The sequence below is a fragment of the Phacochoerus africanus genome, chromosome 4 (assembly GCF_016906955.1).
Source record: "Phacochoerus africanus isolate WHEZ1 chromosome 4, ROS_Pafr_v1, whole genome shotgun sequence".
NCBI classification, from domain to species: domain Eukaryota; kingdom Metazoa; phylum Chordata; class Mammalia; order Artiodactyla; family Suidae; genus Phacochoerus; species Phacochoerus africanus.
Window position 1 is genome coordinate 61,967,552 of NC_062547.1, and position 18,240 is coordinate 61,985,791.

At 55.0% G+C, this 18,240-nt stretch overlaps 1 protein-coding gene across 3 annotated transcripts in view; it reads right to left on the reverse strand.

Moving 5' to 3' along the window:
- Window positions 1-4,122: 4,122 nt before the first annotated feature.
- SIN3B (SIN3 transcription regulator family member B) overlaps window positions 4,123-18,240 on the reverse strand; it is a 41,824-nt gene continuing 27,706 nt past the window's right edge. For all 3 annotated transcript variants that reach the window (XM_047776689.1, XM_047776688.1, XM_047776690.1), the window contains 10 exons: window positions 17,121-17,237; window positions 15,807-16,045; window positions 14,901-15,084; window positions 11,941-12,544; window positions 11,548-11,717; window positions 8,051-8,224; window positions 7,677-7,769; window positions 6,542-6,636; window positions 6,142-6,346; window positions 4,123-6,013 (listed from right to left, as the gene is read on the reverse strand). In XM_047776689.1, the coding sequence (XP_047632645.1) occupies window positions 5,783-6,013; window positions 6,142-6,346; window positions 6,542-6,636; window positions 7,677-7,769; window positions 8,051-8,224; window positions 11,548-11,717; window positions 11,941-12,544; window positions 14,901-15,084; window positions 15,807-16,045; window positions 17,121-17,237 (2,112 nt within the window). In that variant the 3' untranslated portion in view covers window positions 4,123-5,782. The remainder of the gene's footprint in view (window positions 6,014-6,141; window positions 6,347-6,541; window positions 6,637-7,676; window positions 7,770-8,050; window positions 8,225-11,547; window positions 11,718-11,940; window positions 12,545-14,900; window positions 15,085-15,806; window positions 16,046-17,120; window positions 17,238-18,240) is intronic.

Genomic DNA, 18,240 nt, shown 5'->3' on the forward strand with positions numbered 1-18,240 from the left:
ACGAGCCCTAATCTAGCCACACTCAGGGACAGGAGGACCGGTCAGGAAATGACCGAGCAGTCCTGGACAGAGTCAGTGCTGTGATGCTGGAGGTCCCCTCCCCCAGCCCCAGGGTTGGGGGAAAGGGAAACCAAGGCCTGGAGAGCTCTGCGAGGGGAGGGTCTCAGCCCGGAGCCTCTCCTCCATGTCTGAGCAGGTCCACCAGCACCAATGACAAATTCAGCACCGCGCCTATGGCTTGAAGCCTACGTGATCCATGAAAGCCTCAGGGCACATTCGGACCCTCTGCGGCCCCCCAGGAAAGAGCAGGAAACCCTTGCAGGGGAAGCTGTGTCAGGGTGGACTGAGCCCCAGGAGGGTGGTTTGACTCAGGAGTTCCGTGTCTAGGAATTTATGGCAGACACTCACGCTCAGGAAGACGACTGTACAGGGAAGTTCCTGGCAGCGCGGGGAGGAGTGGGGCTGGCCCATCGACGGACGACGTCCCATTCGCCATGGCAACAGACCTGAGCCAGCGGGAGCCCTCGCCCCCCCCCCCCCCCGCCCCAACTCCAGACACAGCACATGGAGGTGCAAGGCCATTGTCCCAATCCAGTGACAATCAGGCAGGTGGTGGTACCTCCTAGGGGACAACAGGAGCAGCTGCCTTCTGGCAGGGGCTTGGGCCCCTGCTTTTCTCCAAGTGCTTTTTTTGTGCTGTTGGAATTTTCTGTACCATGTGTCACTTTCCATGAAAACTCATGTTTAAAAAAATGCATGAGTAGCTTTAAAAGGAAAGAAATTTCTGGAGTTCCCGTTGTGGTGCAGCGGAAGTGAATCTGACTAGTGTCCATTAGGGTGCGGATTCGATCCCTGGCCTCGCTCAGTGGGTTAAGGATCCAGCATTGCTGTGGCTGTGGTGTAGGCCAGCCCTTGCCTGGGAACTGCCATACGCCGTGGGTACAGCCCTAAAAAGTTAAAAAAATAAAAATAAAAAAGAACGATTCTGACAGAGGCTACATCATGGATGAAGCTTGACACAGTGCTGTGTGAAATAAGACAGTCACACAAGGACAAATACTGTGTGATTCCACTTATATGAGGTTCCTAGGGTGACCAAATTCATAGTCACAGAATGAAGTGGAAGGGTGGGTGCTGGGGCTGGAGGAGGGGGCGAATGGGAAGTTGGTGTTTAATAGAGGAGAGTTTCAGTTTGGGAAGATGAATACACTCTGGAGATGGATTCTGGGGATGGTTGCACACCCACGTAGATGTACTTTATGTCACCAAACTGTGTACTTAAAATGGTCAACATGGTAAATTGTGTTATGTGTCTTTTACCACAATTTACGTGAAAAAAAAAAGAAAAAGGCAAACAGACCTAAACCAGTGGTCAGTCCTGGAATTCCTCATCCTCCAGCCCAGCCTAGACCCCCTCAAACGGACCCCAGCTTATCCTCCCCGGCTGCCCCCTCCCTGCCTCACTGTGTCCAAGGAAGATCGGGTGGGGGTCGCTGATGAGTCACAGAGGCCCTAGAGTCCTTTCGATGCAATAATTCTTGGGATGGCCATCGTTTGTGGAAGTCGTGTTTTATGTTGTACTTTGAAGCCAGATGGGCACCCACAAACACGCCTGGACCTCCCCTTGTTCCAGGGCTGGGCCTCTGCCTGTGGGCAGGGATATTAACCCCCTCGATCAGGATATGGGGTGGGTGCTGTGGCCCCCTCTTGCTGGGCATCAGAGTCTGAGGTCCAGGACTCCCAACCCTGGAGGCCCCAGGCTTCACCCCTGGGACCCCAAATATGAGTCTGTGCACCTGTACTGGGTGGACTGGAGCTCCCCCATACAGGGAGGCACAGAGAAGGTTCTGGAGAGTTTCTGGCAGGACCCCCCCCTCCTCCTGGAGTTGCTGGGTGCTCACCACAGCCCAGTCCCTGCAGGCCTTTTCTGGGTATGTCTATCCCTACCAGTCCTACCCCCACTAGTTCTACCTCCACCACAGGTCTCCTGAGGCTGATTTTAGGTCAACTGGCTTTTTAGGACAATCAGGCTTATTCTCAGCCAGGACATTCGGTGCAACGTGCTAATTCTGTTTTGCAAATGGCTAGCAAGACAAACACCTCAGTAGTTTCAGACTAAATGTTCCACCTGAATACCCCCTTCCCCTGCCTCCACAAGCACCACAGCCACCTCCTCCGCCAGGGACAGGAGGGTGGCCCACTGGGTCCCAAAGCTCTGCACCTCCGCATCTTGAAGGAGGCCAGCAGGAGAGAGGCGGGGTGGTTAGGACAGAGGGCTGCTTTATTGGTGAGGGCTGTTCCTTATTGCTGTGTAATCCATGACTGCTGACGCACTGGCTACAGGGCCTTGTGCTCTGGCGCTTCTAAGGGGCAGGCTGGCCTCTGTTCAGGCCCCCCTTGGTCCTCACCTGCCTCTGCCAAGCCCACTTCCTCCCCTCAATGTCTTTCAGTACAGGGAGGGACCCTCCCTCCAGTCTCTGGTACAGGAACCTCATCCTAGTCACAGGCCCCACCCATATGAAGCCAGGGACTATTCTGAAGGTGTCCCCTGGGGCTGGAATCTAAGTGTTCCACCTTCCAGAGGTCCCTTGGATCTGTCTGCTCTGCTGGGACCTGGCACCGCAGGACTCCCCTCCCATCGCTTCCAACAAAGGCCAGTGTGTGGGCACAGGGGGTGCCGTGGGCATCCCTGGATGTGAGCCTGAGGCACGAGGAATCTGGGGCAGCACCAAGGCTCATTCACCAAACTCCCTGGGAGCCCTGACCCTCTGGGGAGTTGCACATGGCCAGGAACATGGTGGGGGGGACGTGGTGCACATGGGCAGAGGGAGTCCCTGAGGGGCAGCACCGACAAATTGGGGAGGTTGAGGACAACTCCTGGGAGAAGACTGGCCAGGTGGGGAGGGCTGGTCAGAGGGCAGGGCAGACTGAGGTCAGGGATGTGATGGGTGAGGCCTGGCAGGGGCCAGAGTCAGGGTAGGGGAGGGGTCGGCCTGTTGCACTGCAGAAGCTTTGGTGGGGGTGGTCAGCTTAGGGAACCCTCACAGAGCTGAGAGCTCCCACTTACCTGGAGGCTGGTGGAGGACCGTAGGAGGGGGACTTGGAGATGTTCAGGGGACACGGTGATGGCAAAGATGCGGGAGGTGAGTCCCAAGAAGTGGGGGGCAAGGCTTGACAGCTGGGAAAGGGGGGCAAGAGAGCATGGAGGATGGTTTTGTGGGGCTAGAGGGAGAGACCCCGAGTCCCCTGGCACCTGCAGTCTTCCGGAGGTGGTGTCAGAAGTGGGCCAGCGGGCCTACGCCCTATCTCAGCCGGAAGTAGTTACAGGCGCCCCATATCCCCTTTAAGCATAAAGTGGTAAAACACCTGGAGTGGGCAATGATAGGGATGGAGTAGGCATAGGTAGTTGTAGGAGTCCCAATAAGGGACCATGGGTAAAGAGGGAAACCTAGGGGACTTTGGGAGATCACTGTAAGTTAAAAAATGGCTCAAAAAAGCCATCAGAACAAGGCAGGTTTGCTTGACTAGTGGAGGTGCTAGAACTGCCTCAGGCCGGTGGGGGATGGCATGAGTGCATTCAGCTTCAGGAGTTTGAGGACACCCTCCTGCTGCCTTACCGGATACCAAGGAGGAGCAACTACTCCCAGAAAGGAAGAGGCGGTCTTTCTCCACCCCCACTCCCCTTGGATGATAAAACTGTAGCCCACCGGAGCCTACCCACTTGCATCTCTCACAAGTGCCCTATCTTAGTAAATCTACTTCTTGCCACCTCCCCCCCAAAAAAGTGGGCCAGCGCAGATAACTCAAGAGCAACACTGCAGTCTTCAAAGAAGGATTTGCATGTGCCACACTGGAAATACTTCTCACTTCTGACAAATATAAAAACTGAGATGGGAATGAATATTCTAGAAAACATTTTAGGGGTAGGGCCACACCCCAGGGGAAATAGGACCCTGTTGTGCAGGTGCAGGGAAGCAGGGAAACCAGTGGTGGTGATCCCCGCAGGGGGCTTGAGAACTAGGCGAGCGTGCACGGACACTCCCTGTGGTTACTCCAACTCCTCTGGCAGGGAGAGATCACTTTGGGATTCACTCATGAGAAATGACTGACTGACCTCACAGCTTAGGTCAATACTTAATCTTTAATGTGCAAATAAATAGAAAAGGAAAACTACATTCAAAACAGCTGCAAAGGAAGTACAAGCCCCAGAACAGAAATTCTTCAAAAACAGAAGAGATGCTCCCTAGAAGCATGCAGGGTGGGGGCTCGGTGGGGTCTGGCCCGCACCCCAGGCCCAGGCGGAGGCACAGAGGGGGCTGCGGGCTCCCGAGGAGGATGGCTGCCAGGAGGGTCTGGTTCAGGAATTCTGGTAAGTATTTCCTTCTTATAAAACAAGGATTCATACAAAGTGCATGGATTACACTTGAGAAAACACAGGCGAGGAGACACCTGGGTGGGACGCATTGGCCTTGGAACTGGCCCAGGCCTGGAGTCAAAGGCTTTGCAAACCTCAAGTTCCACTGGTAACTTCTAGAAACTTCTAGAAACATGTCTCCACTTCCCAGAACCTTGGGTTTGGCACAGCTCAGCTGTGGGAGGGCGAGGGCTGCTGCTGGGCAGAAGCGGCTGCACAGGGATTCTTCCAGGCCCACCTGTCTGTGAAGCCCATTCTTAGTCTGATGCGGGTGCCAGGGGCCCAGCCAGAGCTTCTCATGTTGCAGGAAGTTCAAAGAGCTGGTCCCCCGCCCAGACTGCTTGGCATTCTTGGCACAGAAAGCCTCTGCCCCTCACACATCCATACCTACCCCAGGTGGCGTTGGGGCGGGGGTGCAGAACTCCAAGAGGGCTCGCACCCCCCAGAGAAGCTGTGGGGCTTGGCCGTTGTAGAAGTTACAACCACTAAGAGAGCATAAAGGAATAAATATGTGTGCATATATATACTTCTAGAGTGTCCATCTTAGGTACATAACCGCACCCCAGGCCTCCAGGTGGGGCCGCTGGGGCTCAGTGGGTGCGGCAGGCCAGGCCCCCTCCCCTCACCGGCCCAGAGTCCAGCTGCTGGATCAACTCGGGGTCTGAGTCTCTTTTTATCCAGAGCAGGGCCGTCTGGGCAGTTTTGGTACCACCTGCCCACTCCATGTCTGAATGTCAAAGTGGGATCCCAACAGTTGGGGTGCAAGGGCTCTTCTCACTTTCAAAGTGACTGAGGACCCGAACCATCAGATGTAGGTGTTGCCCAGCTTGGGAAATGTTTCTAGAAGCTCTCAGAACCACTCGGGAAGGACATGCTTTTCAAGCAGGTCCAGCTGGGCCCGACCCCTTTAATGTCGGGGGCTCTTAAAACGCTGACCCTTCCCAAACGTGAGCCCTTGGGCAGCTCCTCACCAGCTTTCACCATATACAGAAAAAGGCCAGTGGCGCCCCTGCTTGGGCATTTGGCACGTGTGATGCGAGTGGCCCAGCAGGCGTGTGAATGCACTCGGCATGCCTTAGCCGGCATGTTGATCCTTCCCCCTCCAGTGGGGCCTAAGCCCCTAGAGTTCAAGGGCAGGGGGTTCAGGTTTGGCACAGGAAGGGCCCAAAGGAAGCGGGGAAGCCGAGAGGGATGGCAGCGTGGGGCAGAAAGCCCACACGACCCTCCCATCTCTGGAGCTCACAGCCCGTAGCAGCAAGGCTGGGGGGACACCCTGCTCCCCTCACGCTGTTCATGAAAACACCCAACCGACACGGAGGCTGAGGAAGCGACCTTGCCAAGCTGCGTGTTGTGGTGCCCATGGGTGCGTCAGGGTGAGGCTGGGCGGCGGCTGTACTGCACCCGGTAGCGGGTCACCGGCAGCCCGTGCACGTGCGCCGTCTCGCAGAGTGTCTTGCAGGGCACCATGTCCTCATCCTCCTCACCCATCAGCCAGTCCTGCACCAGGCTGGCCGCCTCCACTGTCACATTGTCCTCCAGCCAGCGGCTGTGCCACTCCTCAAAGTGCTGGTGGTGGCGAAGCAGGACGAGGGGCTGCACCTGGGGGAGTGGGGGAGTCAGGGCAGCCCAGACACCTCAGTAGGCCATGGGCTGGACCTCAGGGGCCCGGCACCCCAGAGAGCTGCGGGCCGGACCCCAGGTTCCCAGGACACGGTGGGGAGGGGTACCTGCTTGGCCCGGCAGAGGGTCCCACGGCGGTACATGTAGTCCTCGGAGTTCACGATGAACATCATCTTGTGCGTGCTGAGCTTGAAGCGGCAGTCCACGTTGCAGGCGCTCTCCACCCCGACCAACCGCTTCCAGGAGCTCTTGGCCTCGCCACGCAGTGCGCGCACCTGCTCACACTGCCACCTGCGGAACTTCTTGAGGTTCCTGGGGGGGCGAGAGGAGGATTTGCAGACTAGGAAGTTCCTGTGGCCCAGCAACACTGGGAAGTTGCCCGACTTCCCAGGGTCAGAGGAATGCAAATTGAAGCAATGAAAACCACCACCCAAACCCTTCAATTCCGTGAAAACTAAAGGCCAGTCATACAGGTACCAGTAACACCTGGGCCCCAAATCCCCTCACCTCTGCAGGAACACAGGCTTCAGGAGGAAGCCCTCAGTGGGCGAGCTGGACGCACCCTCGGTCCCCACGTACTGCTCCACGTACCGAGCCAGGTGCTGGGGGGACAGAGACACGGCGCATGTCATCAGGTGCTCCCGGGGATTTTGTCCTCTTTAGGAGGATGGCAGTTACTGAGGACCCTGGTGCGTGGAGACCTGCAGACTGCAGCTCCCAACAAGGTGCTCAGCCACAGCGGGAGAGGCACCACTGGACCAGGATTCAGATGATTTATGGCATCTCCTGCTTAAGTCAACGAATTCCTACTGTACGAGGCCTTTCCTGTATCCATCATGTGATAAGTTCACAGGGGGAAAAGGAGGCCCCCAACACAGGTGGACAGCTAGGTCCAGGGCACAAGTGGGCAGGAATGGACATCGGGACTCGAACAGCAGGTAGGAAGAGGGAAAGACCAGGCAGGAGTTGGGGGTGACTAAAAGGCAGGGTTCACAGGGGCCAGAGCCTGCACTGTCCAAGTGACCCTTCATCCTCTCACTCCCTGTTAAAGCTGGAGGCTCCTCTAGACTAAAGCTTAACAAAACCACACTTGCTGGAAACTTCTGCAAAGGACAGGGTGTGAAGGCCCCCAACCTCACTTGTCTCTGGGAGCATTTCCAGTGAAGGCTGCTGTGAGGGGAGCCCCTGAACTGGGCCATGGTGAAGGCAGCCTGGGCCTTCGGGGCCCTACTCGCTGCTGAGAGGGCACCAGGCAGAATGTGTGCCTGAGTGAGGGCAGCTGGGTTTTCTCCTGGTGGCCACGAGGCACCCAGAGCTCTGAGCTTCATGCATAGGGAGTACAGTGGTCACAGGCCACCGCCCTTGGGTCTGAGTGACAGGGCTGGCTGTAGGGTCAGCAGCAGGTGGCAGGAGTTAGGGTTAGGGGAGGGCAGCTTAGCTCCCACATGGTCCCCTGCACTCGGATGCACCACTGACTTCTGGGAGACCACCTCCTTGTGTTCAGACTGCACAGAGGCTTCTCTGATGGGCATCTTGCAGCTTGTGCCAGGCCAGCATGTGCATGGGCTCCCTTGGTGGGAGCCTCACAATGCTGCCCCCAGCCCCTGGGGTGTGTGCAAGGCACAGGGGCTGTGGTCCTCACCTGAACCTCTACGGGGTCCTCTGTCTGGGCCTCTTCTGTGTCCAGGAGCTCGATGGTCATGATCACCTGCCCTTTGCGCTGGAGGAACATCACCTGTGGAAGGAGGGGGACCAAAAGCCTGAAGCCACGAGAACAGCCCAGGCTGGCAGAGGATGATGACCCCCTGCCCCCTTCACCAGCCTCCAAGCCCCTTCCTTCCTCCAGGGACCACATGCTGGGCACCCACCTCACAGGCCCTGTGGTGCCTTCTGGGGCCAGGGCCCATACCCACAGGCCCGGTGAAAGCGGCACCCAGTATCAGGCTGGCCAGTCCTCTCCTGCTGTGGACACCCCCATCCTAGCCCCATGTGGGGCTGTGCACAGCTGCCTCTCACCTTGAAGCAGTTCTCATCAGCCATGCACCGCTCGGCCTTCCACTGGTAGCTGGTCTCCCTGGCGGCACGGACACAGCGGGAGGACAGGTTCCCGCCAGCGGCGCCTCGCTTCTTCTCGTTCAGGTAGAGCTCCACCACCTTCAGACAGACGTCGTCGCTCACGAGGTGGTGCAGCTGCCGGGGAGGAGAGCCGGTGGGTGCCTGGCATGTGCCTCCTGGGGGTTGGCGGTGGGGTGGTGAGGCGTGGCCACCACATCCACCTCCTGCTGGAGCCCCTGCCTCGCCCAGAGAGGATGCCGGCAAAGTCCACGTGGTGGGGGGTGAAGACCAGGATCCAACGGGCTGTGCAGGGTGACCTCCATGCTGGCTGTGGACCAGGCCTGACTAGAGCAGACTAAACAGACCAGACCAGACTAAAGCAAACAAGACCAGACTCGATCAAAAGCCAGATCAGGCCAGGGCAGGGCAGGGCAGACCAGACCAGACCGGAGCAAACCAGACAGGACTAGATCAAAACAGACTGGAGCAGAGCAGATAAAGATCAGGTCAGACTGGATCAGACCAGGCCAGACCAGCAAACCCTGCCTAGGGCTGAGAAATGCACAGGAAAAATACAGAAGAAAACATGCTCAAATGGGGATGGTAATCAATTAAAAGCAGTGTGATGGTTATTTTCCCCTAAGTGTTTAGCTACAAACACAATTAGCTGCTTTCATTTCTATGAAAAAAAATTTTTTTTTTTTTTTTTGGCCTTTTAGGCTCATACCCTCAGCACGTGGAAGCTTCCAGGCTAAGGGTTGAATTGGAGCTGCAGCCGCCAGCCTATGCCACAGCCACAGCAACTCAGGATCCGAGCGGCATCGTCGACCTACACCACAGCCACAGCAACGCCAGATTCTTAACCCACTGAGCGAGGCCAGGGATCGAATGCACATCCTCATGGATTCTAGTCGGGTTTGTTAACTGCTGAGACATGAAGGGAACTCCTCTATGAAACTTTTAAGAAATGTTTAGGTTTAGGAAAATATAAGTACTGGAATTAGCTGAGGCCACAGGGTCAAATGGAGATGGCGAGTCAGTGCCCCTGTGCATGAGCTGTCCAGACAGGCTAGTTCAGACTTAGGGCCTCAGGCTCTTCTCTGTGTCTTTTTGCAGAATGAATACAGGGACCTGTGGACACACATGGGTCTCACACAGTGCCTGGCATCCGGCTCATTCCCAACCAGTGCTATTACTGAAAGTAAGATATGCTAATTAAAAAACTAAGTAAGTAAAATAGAGGTAAAGAATGTGGACGCACCCCCGTAGGTTACAGACCTAAGCTCAGAGGGGCCCTGTGGGCCATGGGTGGGGAGCCTGCCCTCACTAAGGCGCCAGCTAAACAGCTCCAGTTTTGTTTTTTTTTTTTTTGCTTTTTAGGGTTGCATCCATGGCATATGGAAGTTCCCAGGCTAGGGGTTGAATCAGAGCTACAGCTGCTGGCCTACAGCTGCCACAGCCACAGCAACACAGGATCTGAGCCGTGCCTGCGACGACCTACACCACAGCTCACGTCAACACCAGACTCCTGAGCCACTGAGTGAGGCCAGAGATGGAACCCACATCCTCATGGATACTATTCAGATTTGTTTCTGCTGTGCCACTATAGGAACTCCAACAGCTCCATTTTTATTGTTTCTTTTCTTTTCTAAGAGATTTTTGTGAAGAGAGGGAGTTTAAAAAAAAATAAGCCAAAGAATCTGGTCTAAACCATCTGGTGCTACAGACAGGCCTGCTGTCCTGAGAGCTGTGGTCTTTTGGGGGCTGACTTGCTCGGCCAAGGAGAGATGAGGATGCAGAGTGTGCAGGAGTCTGGAAGCTTCCCTCAAGGCTGGCTGGGCCGGCCTACGTACCACCCAAGGGAGCGGAGGACAGGCATACACAAGGCCCACAGGGGATGCACAGCACTGCTCCAAGGACCCAAATGGAAGCTCGGCCCTAGAATTCTTCCCAAGCGGACGACAAAGAAACCATGGGGAAATCTCAATGGAGAGGAATCTCGAAGAATCCCACTGCCCATGCAGAATACCCATGTAGTTAGACGCCGCGTTTACACATGGCTTCAAAACCAGGGACTCTATCTCAGTGTCAGAAATCGGGAGCGGGTGCCCACAAGGGGGATGGCTGGGGGGATCCATTTCTGAAGACCTACTAGGCTGCATGCTTAGGATTCAGCACTTTTCTGTATATATTTTACTTCAACAAGAAATTTTTATTCTTTATTTATTTATCTTTAAAATTTTTCTAGTCTTTTTTTTTTGGCCTTTTTTCTAGGGCCGCTCCTGAGGCATATGGAAGTTCCCAGGCTAGGGGGTCCAATTGGAGCTGTTGCTGCCGGCTTATGCCAGAGCCACAACAACACGGGATCAGAGCCACATCTGTGACCTACACCATAGCTCATGGCAATGCCGGATCCTTAACCCACTGAGTGAGGCCAGGGATCGAACCTGCAACCCCAGGGTTCCTAGTCGGATCCGTTAACCACTGAGCCACAAAGGGAACTCCCATAATTCAACAAGAAATTTTTAAAACCTGGAAGGAAATGCCATTTCTAAAGTGTCACTGTATCTGAGAGGGACAGTAATGAAGTTATTCTTTCCTCGGTTTCTTTTCCACTTTATGAATGAATAGCCTCACTTGATTGTCAGGAAAGAAAACTCAAGATGCACAACTCCAGTGGTCACCAATCAGGACCCACGTCCTGGAACCACAGCGACTTGTCTAGGGCTTTGCTTTTTAGTTTGTATGACCGATTTCCTCCAGCTGACATTCAGCTGTGGGCGATGCTAACGCACGTCACTGACATTCCCTCTCCAGGAGAGGTGGGCTGAGGTTCTTTACGTGTTGCCAAACTACCCTCACAAGAGGTCTGCAACAGAGGCTCAGACATATCCTCCCGCACACACATCCATGGTAGCACTGCTCACCTTTGCCAAAAGGCGGAAACAACCCAAGTGTCTATCAGCGGATGAGTGGAAGAACACAATGTGGTCCCTCCACACAATGGACTATTACTCGGCCATTAAAGGAAATGAAGCACTGGCACAGGCTACAACGTGGATGAATCTTGAAAACATGCTGAATGAGAGAAGCCAGACACCAAAGGCCACATGTTGTATGATTCCACCCACATGAAATGTCTAGAACAGGCAAATCCATCAAGGCAGAAAGGGGCTAGTGGAGGGGAGTTGGGGAGTGACTGCTCATGGGGATGGGGTTTCTTTTAGGGGTGAGGGAAATGTTCTAGAACTAGACAAAGATGACAGCTGCACAACATTGTAGCTGTACTAAAGGCCCCTGAAATGTTCACTTTAAGGTGGTGTATATTTCACTTTATATGAATTCTACCTTCACTGAAAAAAGAAAGGGAAGTTGCTGACCGTTGGGCCAGCTGCAGGCAGTGGAGTGAAGGAAAGGCTGGGACAGGCAGGGCGTGCAGGGAGGGGCCGCCTGCTCACCTGCCGGGCGATGCTCTGCACCAGCTTGTCCATGGTGAAGCCCACGTAGGCGTGGATGGTGAACATCTCACGTAGGGTGTCCTCGTACTGCGTGGGGTCGATGCTGCCCTCCAGCAGGCTCCGCACCATGTCCAAGAAGGCCGGGTAGTACTCCTCCAGCTCCACCTCACCTGAGGAGCGGGGCTGGGCTCAATGAGGGCCTGGCTGGCACGCGGCCCCCACCAGGAAGGATGCAGAGTCGCCAGGGATCACTGGCAGCCCACGTTCACTGTCTCCCACCACAGGCTTCCCAAAGACGGCCTGTGGCTCTGGGGCGGCAGCTCGACTGGCCCATTTTCCCTCCCGCTCCCAGAGGTGAGCAACCGGGGTGTCATCCCCGGGAGGGGGGCTTACTTGGCTGCTTCAGCCGCAGCTCCATGGCGGGGTCGTTGCCCTTCTCCCGGCGGCCCTCGCACAGCAGTTTCTCCCTCTCCTTCTCTGTCCGGTACTCCAGGAGCTGCTTCTGTGCCTGCCGGTAGATCTTCAGGAGCCTGGAGCACAGGGTCTGATGGAGGCGCAGGAAGAAGTACCAGTTGTTGTTGGCAAAGAAGAGGCTGTAGACATCGTCCAGGGGCTTGTGCTGTGGTGGCTGCTGCTCGGCAGCTGGGGCCTCGCCTGCGGCCCCCTTTTCCTCTGGGGGGCTGCTCTGTGGCCCAGGTGCTGGCTTCTTCCGGTCACCGGGGTCTGTGCTCTGCCCCTGGGGGCTCCCCCGCCCCTCGTCAGCAGAGTCCTCGGACGCACCCAGGTCCAGCTGCTGGGAGAAGAAGAGGCTGGGCACGAACTGATGCACCAGCTGGTGGATGGTGCCCTGGTCCTCCTTCTGGATGGCCGGCTGCCGCTTGACATAGTAGCTGATGAGGGCGGCTGCGTCCTCCAGGATCTGCCTGTCCTCGTACACGAAGATGAGGTGCGGCTCGCTGGAGGGGGCACTGCGGCCCTCCGAGTGCTGCTCCTGGTGCTGGAGAGACAGGGTGGCTGTTAGGTAGGAAGCAACCCTCTGGGAGAACTCCAAGTTGGGGGCTCAGGGACACAGGGCCCTGAGGGTATCACACTGGTCTGGGGCCCAGCCCAGCTCCGGGATCAGAACAGGGCCAAACTCCCACTAGCCAGGCCTGCAACAGTGCTGGAGGCTGGGGGAAAGCAGAGGGGCACCTCGATTACTGGATTCCAGCTGACCTGGGCTGCCCAGTCCAAGCTCTCCCGGGGGTGGGGAAGGCTCAGGGAGGACTAGGGGCCTCTCTGTCTTCCATCGTCCATTCACATACATTTGGCTGGACCCCAGAAGACCTGCGACCCACTTACACTCAAGCCCTACCCCAACCCTCCCAGCCCTGCATACCTGGCCCATCACCACCCCCCAGTGTCCTGTCTCTGTTCTCTTCCCACCTGCCACTCCACTGTCCTCCCATCATCCAGGGCCAGCACGAGCCTCCCACCTGCCCAATCTTGTTCACCAGTCGACCCAATCACTCCCCTCACTGAGTCTAGAGCCATTTGGTCCACGGGAGCCCAGTCAGTCCTAGCCACCCCTCCAAGCCTTCCTAGGCTGCTCAGGAGCACCCCGGCCCTGGCACGCCACCCTACACTCCTGATGCTGCGGGGGGTTGAGTGTGGCCTGCTGTGCATAGGACCCTCGCATGTACCCATCTGCTCTTTCTCCTTGGGTTCTCCCCTCCCCTCCGTCTCTATCCAGCCAATGACTCCTCCCTACAAACCTGATGACAATCACTACTTCCTCCAGCCTGCCTCAAGTAGCCTGATGATATCAGCCCCACACTGTGCTCTCTCCTGGATACTGGTCCACCAGGCACAGGGGTGGACACCTGTAAAGAAGTGTGTGTGGACCTGTCCCCGTAGGCAGAGAATTCTCAAGGTCAGGACTGGGTCTGCCACTCTCAATGACCAGCGCAGGGTGTAGCTGAGGGGTTCCTCAGTCACCCACAGAATGAGTGACTGGCAGAAACAGGGGTGAGGCCTCTGAGTCTGTCCCCTGGCAACAGACTCGGTTTTTGGGACAGGTAGCTCAGGCTTCCTTCCATGAGGAGCCGTGTTCCCTTAGTAACTGTGAATTCTGCAGCAGCCAGTGATCTCCTTTCCTCCTTGCTGGTGGGAAAGATGGAGCCTGAGTGGGTATGAGCGGGGTGGGAGTGGGGTGCACTGGGGGCTGCAGCTCAGCCCTGCTCCTGGCTCTTTAGCGTGACCCTTGCCCTATTGCTTCCTGGTCCCTGTGTCATTTACGCCACCAATACCCATCAGAGTCTTTTTAAGTTCCTTTTTGGAGCAAGTCCTGGTGCATGTCACACCGACTGTCCTCTGCTAACTAACCACATGACAGAATGAAGGTTTCATTTCTCTAAACACAGAGGAGCCACACGGGCAGAGCTCACGGGGCCACTGTCCTTACCCCTCAGACCCTAGGTAAGGCCCTGCAAGACTCTGGGGTGATGGCAGCAGGTCATGAGAGCCACAGCCTCATTTTCATGCTGCACCACACACTGCTGGGGGAATCTCAGACCTTGAGGACCCCAAGGACTCAAGTGAGGTCACGTCAATGGGACAGAGACTGGACTCAAGTTAGTGGGGCAGAGACTGGAGCTGAGAGGTGGGTGCTATAGGAGGGAGGGAGGCTGGAAGGAAGGGGTTCTTGGGCCTGCTACCCTGGGTGGTCTGCCCAGCCACATGGAGGAGCATGAGCACAAGCTCTGGGCAGGAGGGCCTCCCTTGCTGTGCTGCTGGAGAGTCTGGAGACCTTGGTCAGCAGCCTGGCTCCTCTGCCTTCCATTTCTAAAGTATGAGAGGAGACATGATCCCTCTCTGTGCAGGGTGATGTAAGGAAGAGAGTGGAGTAGGTGACCCTGGCCAGGGCGGTGCACTCGGTCAGTGATGCTGCCCAGTGTGTGGCCTTAGCTCTGCCCTGGGAGCAGCAGCCCCTCCTTCCTTGCCAGGCTTCCCACCTCAGGCTTCTCACAAGTAACTCACTCCCTGCTCGATTTTTTCAAAGCCTGATCCTCCAGCCTGGGAGCCTGGCCTGCCTCACTTTCCCCATTGCTAAAATCAGTACAATAATGGCAGCGAGGCCAGCAAGTAAAGCTTAGAAGAGATGTTCCCTCCGAGGGTTCTTACAATGCATGGGGTGCAGTCAGTGGTAGAAAAGGAAAGCTGCCAGCATCAATCACCTAAAGGAAGGTCCATCAAAGCCCGTGGCGGGGGTTGGGGGGAAAGACCTCTGCTTCAATCTCCCTCCCTGGCCCAAGGCTGCGGGAAGCTACAGAAACAGCCACCCTCACCCCTCCACAGCCCTGCGAGGGCCTCACCTCATCGTAGACACTCTCAATCTCATTGAGCAGGCTCTTGGAACGAAGGGCCTTGGTGTCATTCTGCTTGAAGTTCACAGCCTGGTGGTCCAGGGACTTGAGGTACGCCTTCTCATACTGCTCTCGCCAGATCTTGTTGAAGCCCTGTTGGGCCTCCCGCCACTCCTCCTCCTTGGCTTTCAGCCTGTGGGGCCAGAGGGGCTCAGTACAGGGGCTGCCAGGGGGGTCGGGGGGCCTGCCCAAGTCATTCCTGGGCAGGGCCAGCCTGTCTTCCACCCACAGCCCCACCACGTGTGTTCCAAACTCTGCACGGCCAGCTCTGGGCCTGTGCCAGATAGAGGGAGGGAGTAATGGCCCCGTAGAACTGACACAGCGAGTTTGTGTCTCAAACACTGCTATCCTGGAACCTCCTTCCTGTCCTGGCCCCCAGCACTGACTGCACTCCCTGCAGCTGTGGGCTCCACCGCTAGGCTTCCCTGCCTGACTGTGAACCCATGATAGAAGGGACTGTTCCGCTCTGCAGCCAGAGGGCTGAACACAGCACCTGGCCAAGTGCAGCCACTTAACCAGTACCTGTTCACCAGAACAGGAAGGGCCTCAAAACATATGATTAAATAAAAGACGAGCTGTGATATGGGATGGCATCATTTGTACCTTAAAATAAGTTACTTTCCACGTTTAGATATGATTATGTCCATGATAGAAAGTTCTACAAGGACATGAACTGTTCATGCTTGCGCTTTCCTCCTGGGAATGGAACAGGGAGATGAAGGAAGACCAGGAAGAACAGTAAACCAGGCTGAGCCCCCAGGGACCCCCTCACAATTGCACCCGTGACAAATAACACTAATGAGCTCTTGGGGGGCTCCCTATGCCGGGGCGGGGCAATCAGAAGCATGAGGACACCTTTTCAGGACTACAGGGACGGCAGTGACAGGGTTTTTCTTGAGGCTCTCGATGATCTCTGGAGCCTTGTCACCATAAATGCGGTGGATAGCGCGGCGCTGGATCACTTCTGACGTGCCCCCAAGACAGTCGTCCAGACGGAACTTCTCCTGGTCTTCTGGCGCCATCCGGGAGAGCTTCTTCTGCACGCTTTCCAACACCCGGATGGTAGCCAGGTTGGTCTCCAGGACAACATCTAACTATGGAAAGGAAGGCAGGAAGGGGTCAGCTGTCGAGGGACCAGCAGGGCCCCAGGGATGGGCCTGGGCTGGCAGAAGGGATGTGCAGAAAGAGCTGAGGAGGGGAAGACAGACGTTGGGATGCAGGGACCCTGACACAGGTTGGGGAACTGGAGCAAGCATGGCTGGCTACGGGAGTAGGTCAGACCCTGGTAATGGCATCAGCTGATGGCGGCTATGCAGGACTCGGTGTTCACGGACTGAGACCATGGGCTGCGTATCACTGGTGGACCCATCTGAGGATGGGAATGGTTCCTGGGCTGACCCTCTTCACAGACATCAAAAGCACATTACCCTCAGCAACGAAGAGGAAGTGACATATAGTATATACAGCCCTGGGTGCAACTGCCCAGAATACGTGCTGCAGGAGCCAATTCCCAAAAAATAAACACACCACATGACTGATTCCATTTAGGACAAAGTGAACAAGGGGGAGGATAGGTTGGTGAATGCTGGGAATTGGGGAGGGATCCTGGCAGTGGGGGAACTGTTTAGTATCTTGGCTGGGGTGGTAGAAACATGGCTCCACAGGTGAGAGAACTGCACAGAGCTAAACACACATGCACACACTTAGGCACAATACCTCCCACCCCCATGAATACAAGTCCAACTAGGAACATGGGAATAAGGTCATGGGCTGGGTCAACGTGAATAACCTGGCTGTGACACTGTGCCAGATACCAACCACTGGGGGAAGGGTCCCTGGATCACTCTGTGTTATTTTTTTATGCTGCACGCAAATCTACAATCTCAGTAAAAATTATTAAAAAAATTAAGTGAAACTAATTCCAATTAATGAAATACGCCTCCCCCCCCAAAAGAAAAAGCACCCAGAGAAAGGATGGTTTCAGGAGCTGCCCCCTGCTGGAGAGCCTTGGAATCCCTGATACTATCAAAGAAACCAGAAGGGTTAAGGATAATCAGGATACAGCCCAGGGTGCAGAGAAGATGAACACAGAAGGACACGGGAAATTGAGGGCAGGACCATGGAGAAGGGGGGCCTACTGGGAGGGCCCCGAAGTGCCCGCATACGCACCTCGAAACGCTCGTCCTCACAGCGGTGTAGCTGCTCCTCATAGGGTGTCTTCTTGGAGCTGACGAAGGTGGAGTCCTCTGACCAGGAGGGGAAGGACACCCAGGTGTCGTTCAGCACCTGAGCCAAGAGGAAACGCCGTGACCAGAGTGGCCAGAGTGCTTTACTGCGTTGTCCAGTGTAGAAGATACAAGGATAAGTAACAATCCTGATTTTACAGGAAATTACCTTGTTATACAAACAGTACACCTAATTTTAAAGTGGTTTTAAGAGAAAATGTGACTTTGGGCAAGTAAACCAAATCATACTATTTCGCGGTTGGCACACTTTCTCTGAAAAGGGCCAGATAACAAATATTTTTAGGTTTAGCAAGTCATTTGGCCTGTCAGATCTACTGATATCTCATTGTACTCTGCTTCACTGATATTGCTTTTATGTATTTATGTATTTATTTATTTATAAGCAACGTGAAGGTTTACATCAACTGTGAATAGAGCAAGTCCACCGGTGCCATTGTTCCAATAGCATTTGCTTCCTTCTTGACACTCTTACAATATTTCAAACTTTTTCATTATTATTATATTTGTTACAGGGATCTGTGACCATCTGAAGGCTCAGATGATTGTAATGATATTTTAGTGAAGGATTTAAATTAAGGTATATATGTTTTTCTAGACATAATGCTATTTAATAATATAAACAGAATTTTTTTTGGCCACACCAATGGCATGTGAAAGTTCCCAGGCCAGGGATCATACCCATGCCCAAGCTGCTGCAGTGACAACACCGGATCCTTAACCCATTGAGCCACAAGGGAACTCTGAAATACAACTTTTATATGCACTGGGACACCAAAACATTTGTGTGACTGGCTTTACTGCACTATCTGCTTTTTTGCAGTGATCTGGAACCAAACCCATGATACCTCCTAGGTATGCCTACACTCAACTCAGCTTTTGTCCTGGTAAAGTGGCCACAGGCAGTATATAATGAATGGGTGTGTCTGTGTGCCAATAAATTTTATTTGCAAACGCAGGCAGTGGGATGGATCTGGCTTGCAGACCCAAGTCTGCTGACTCTTGGACTACATATCCTGGATCTAAGAGGCGCTCCTGAATTCTGG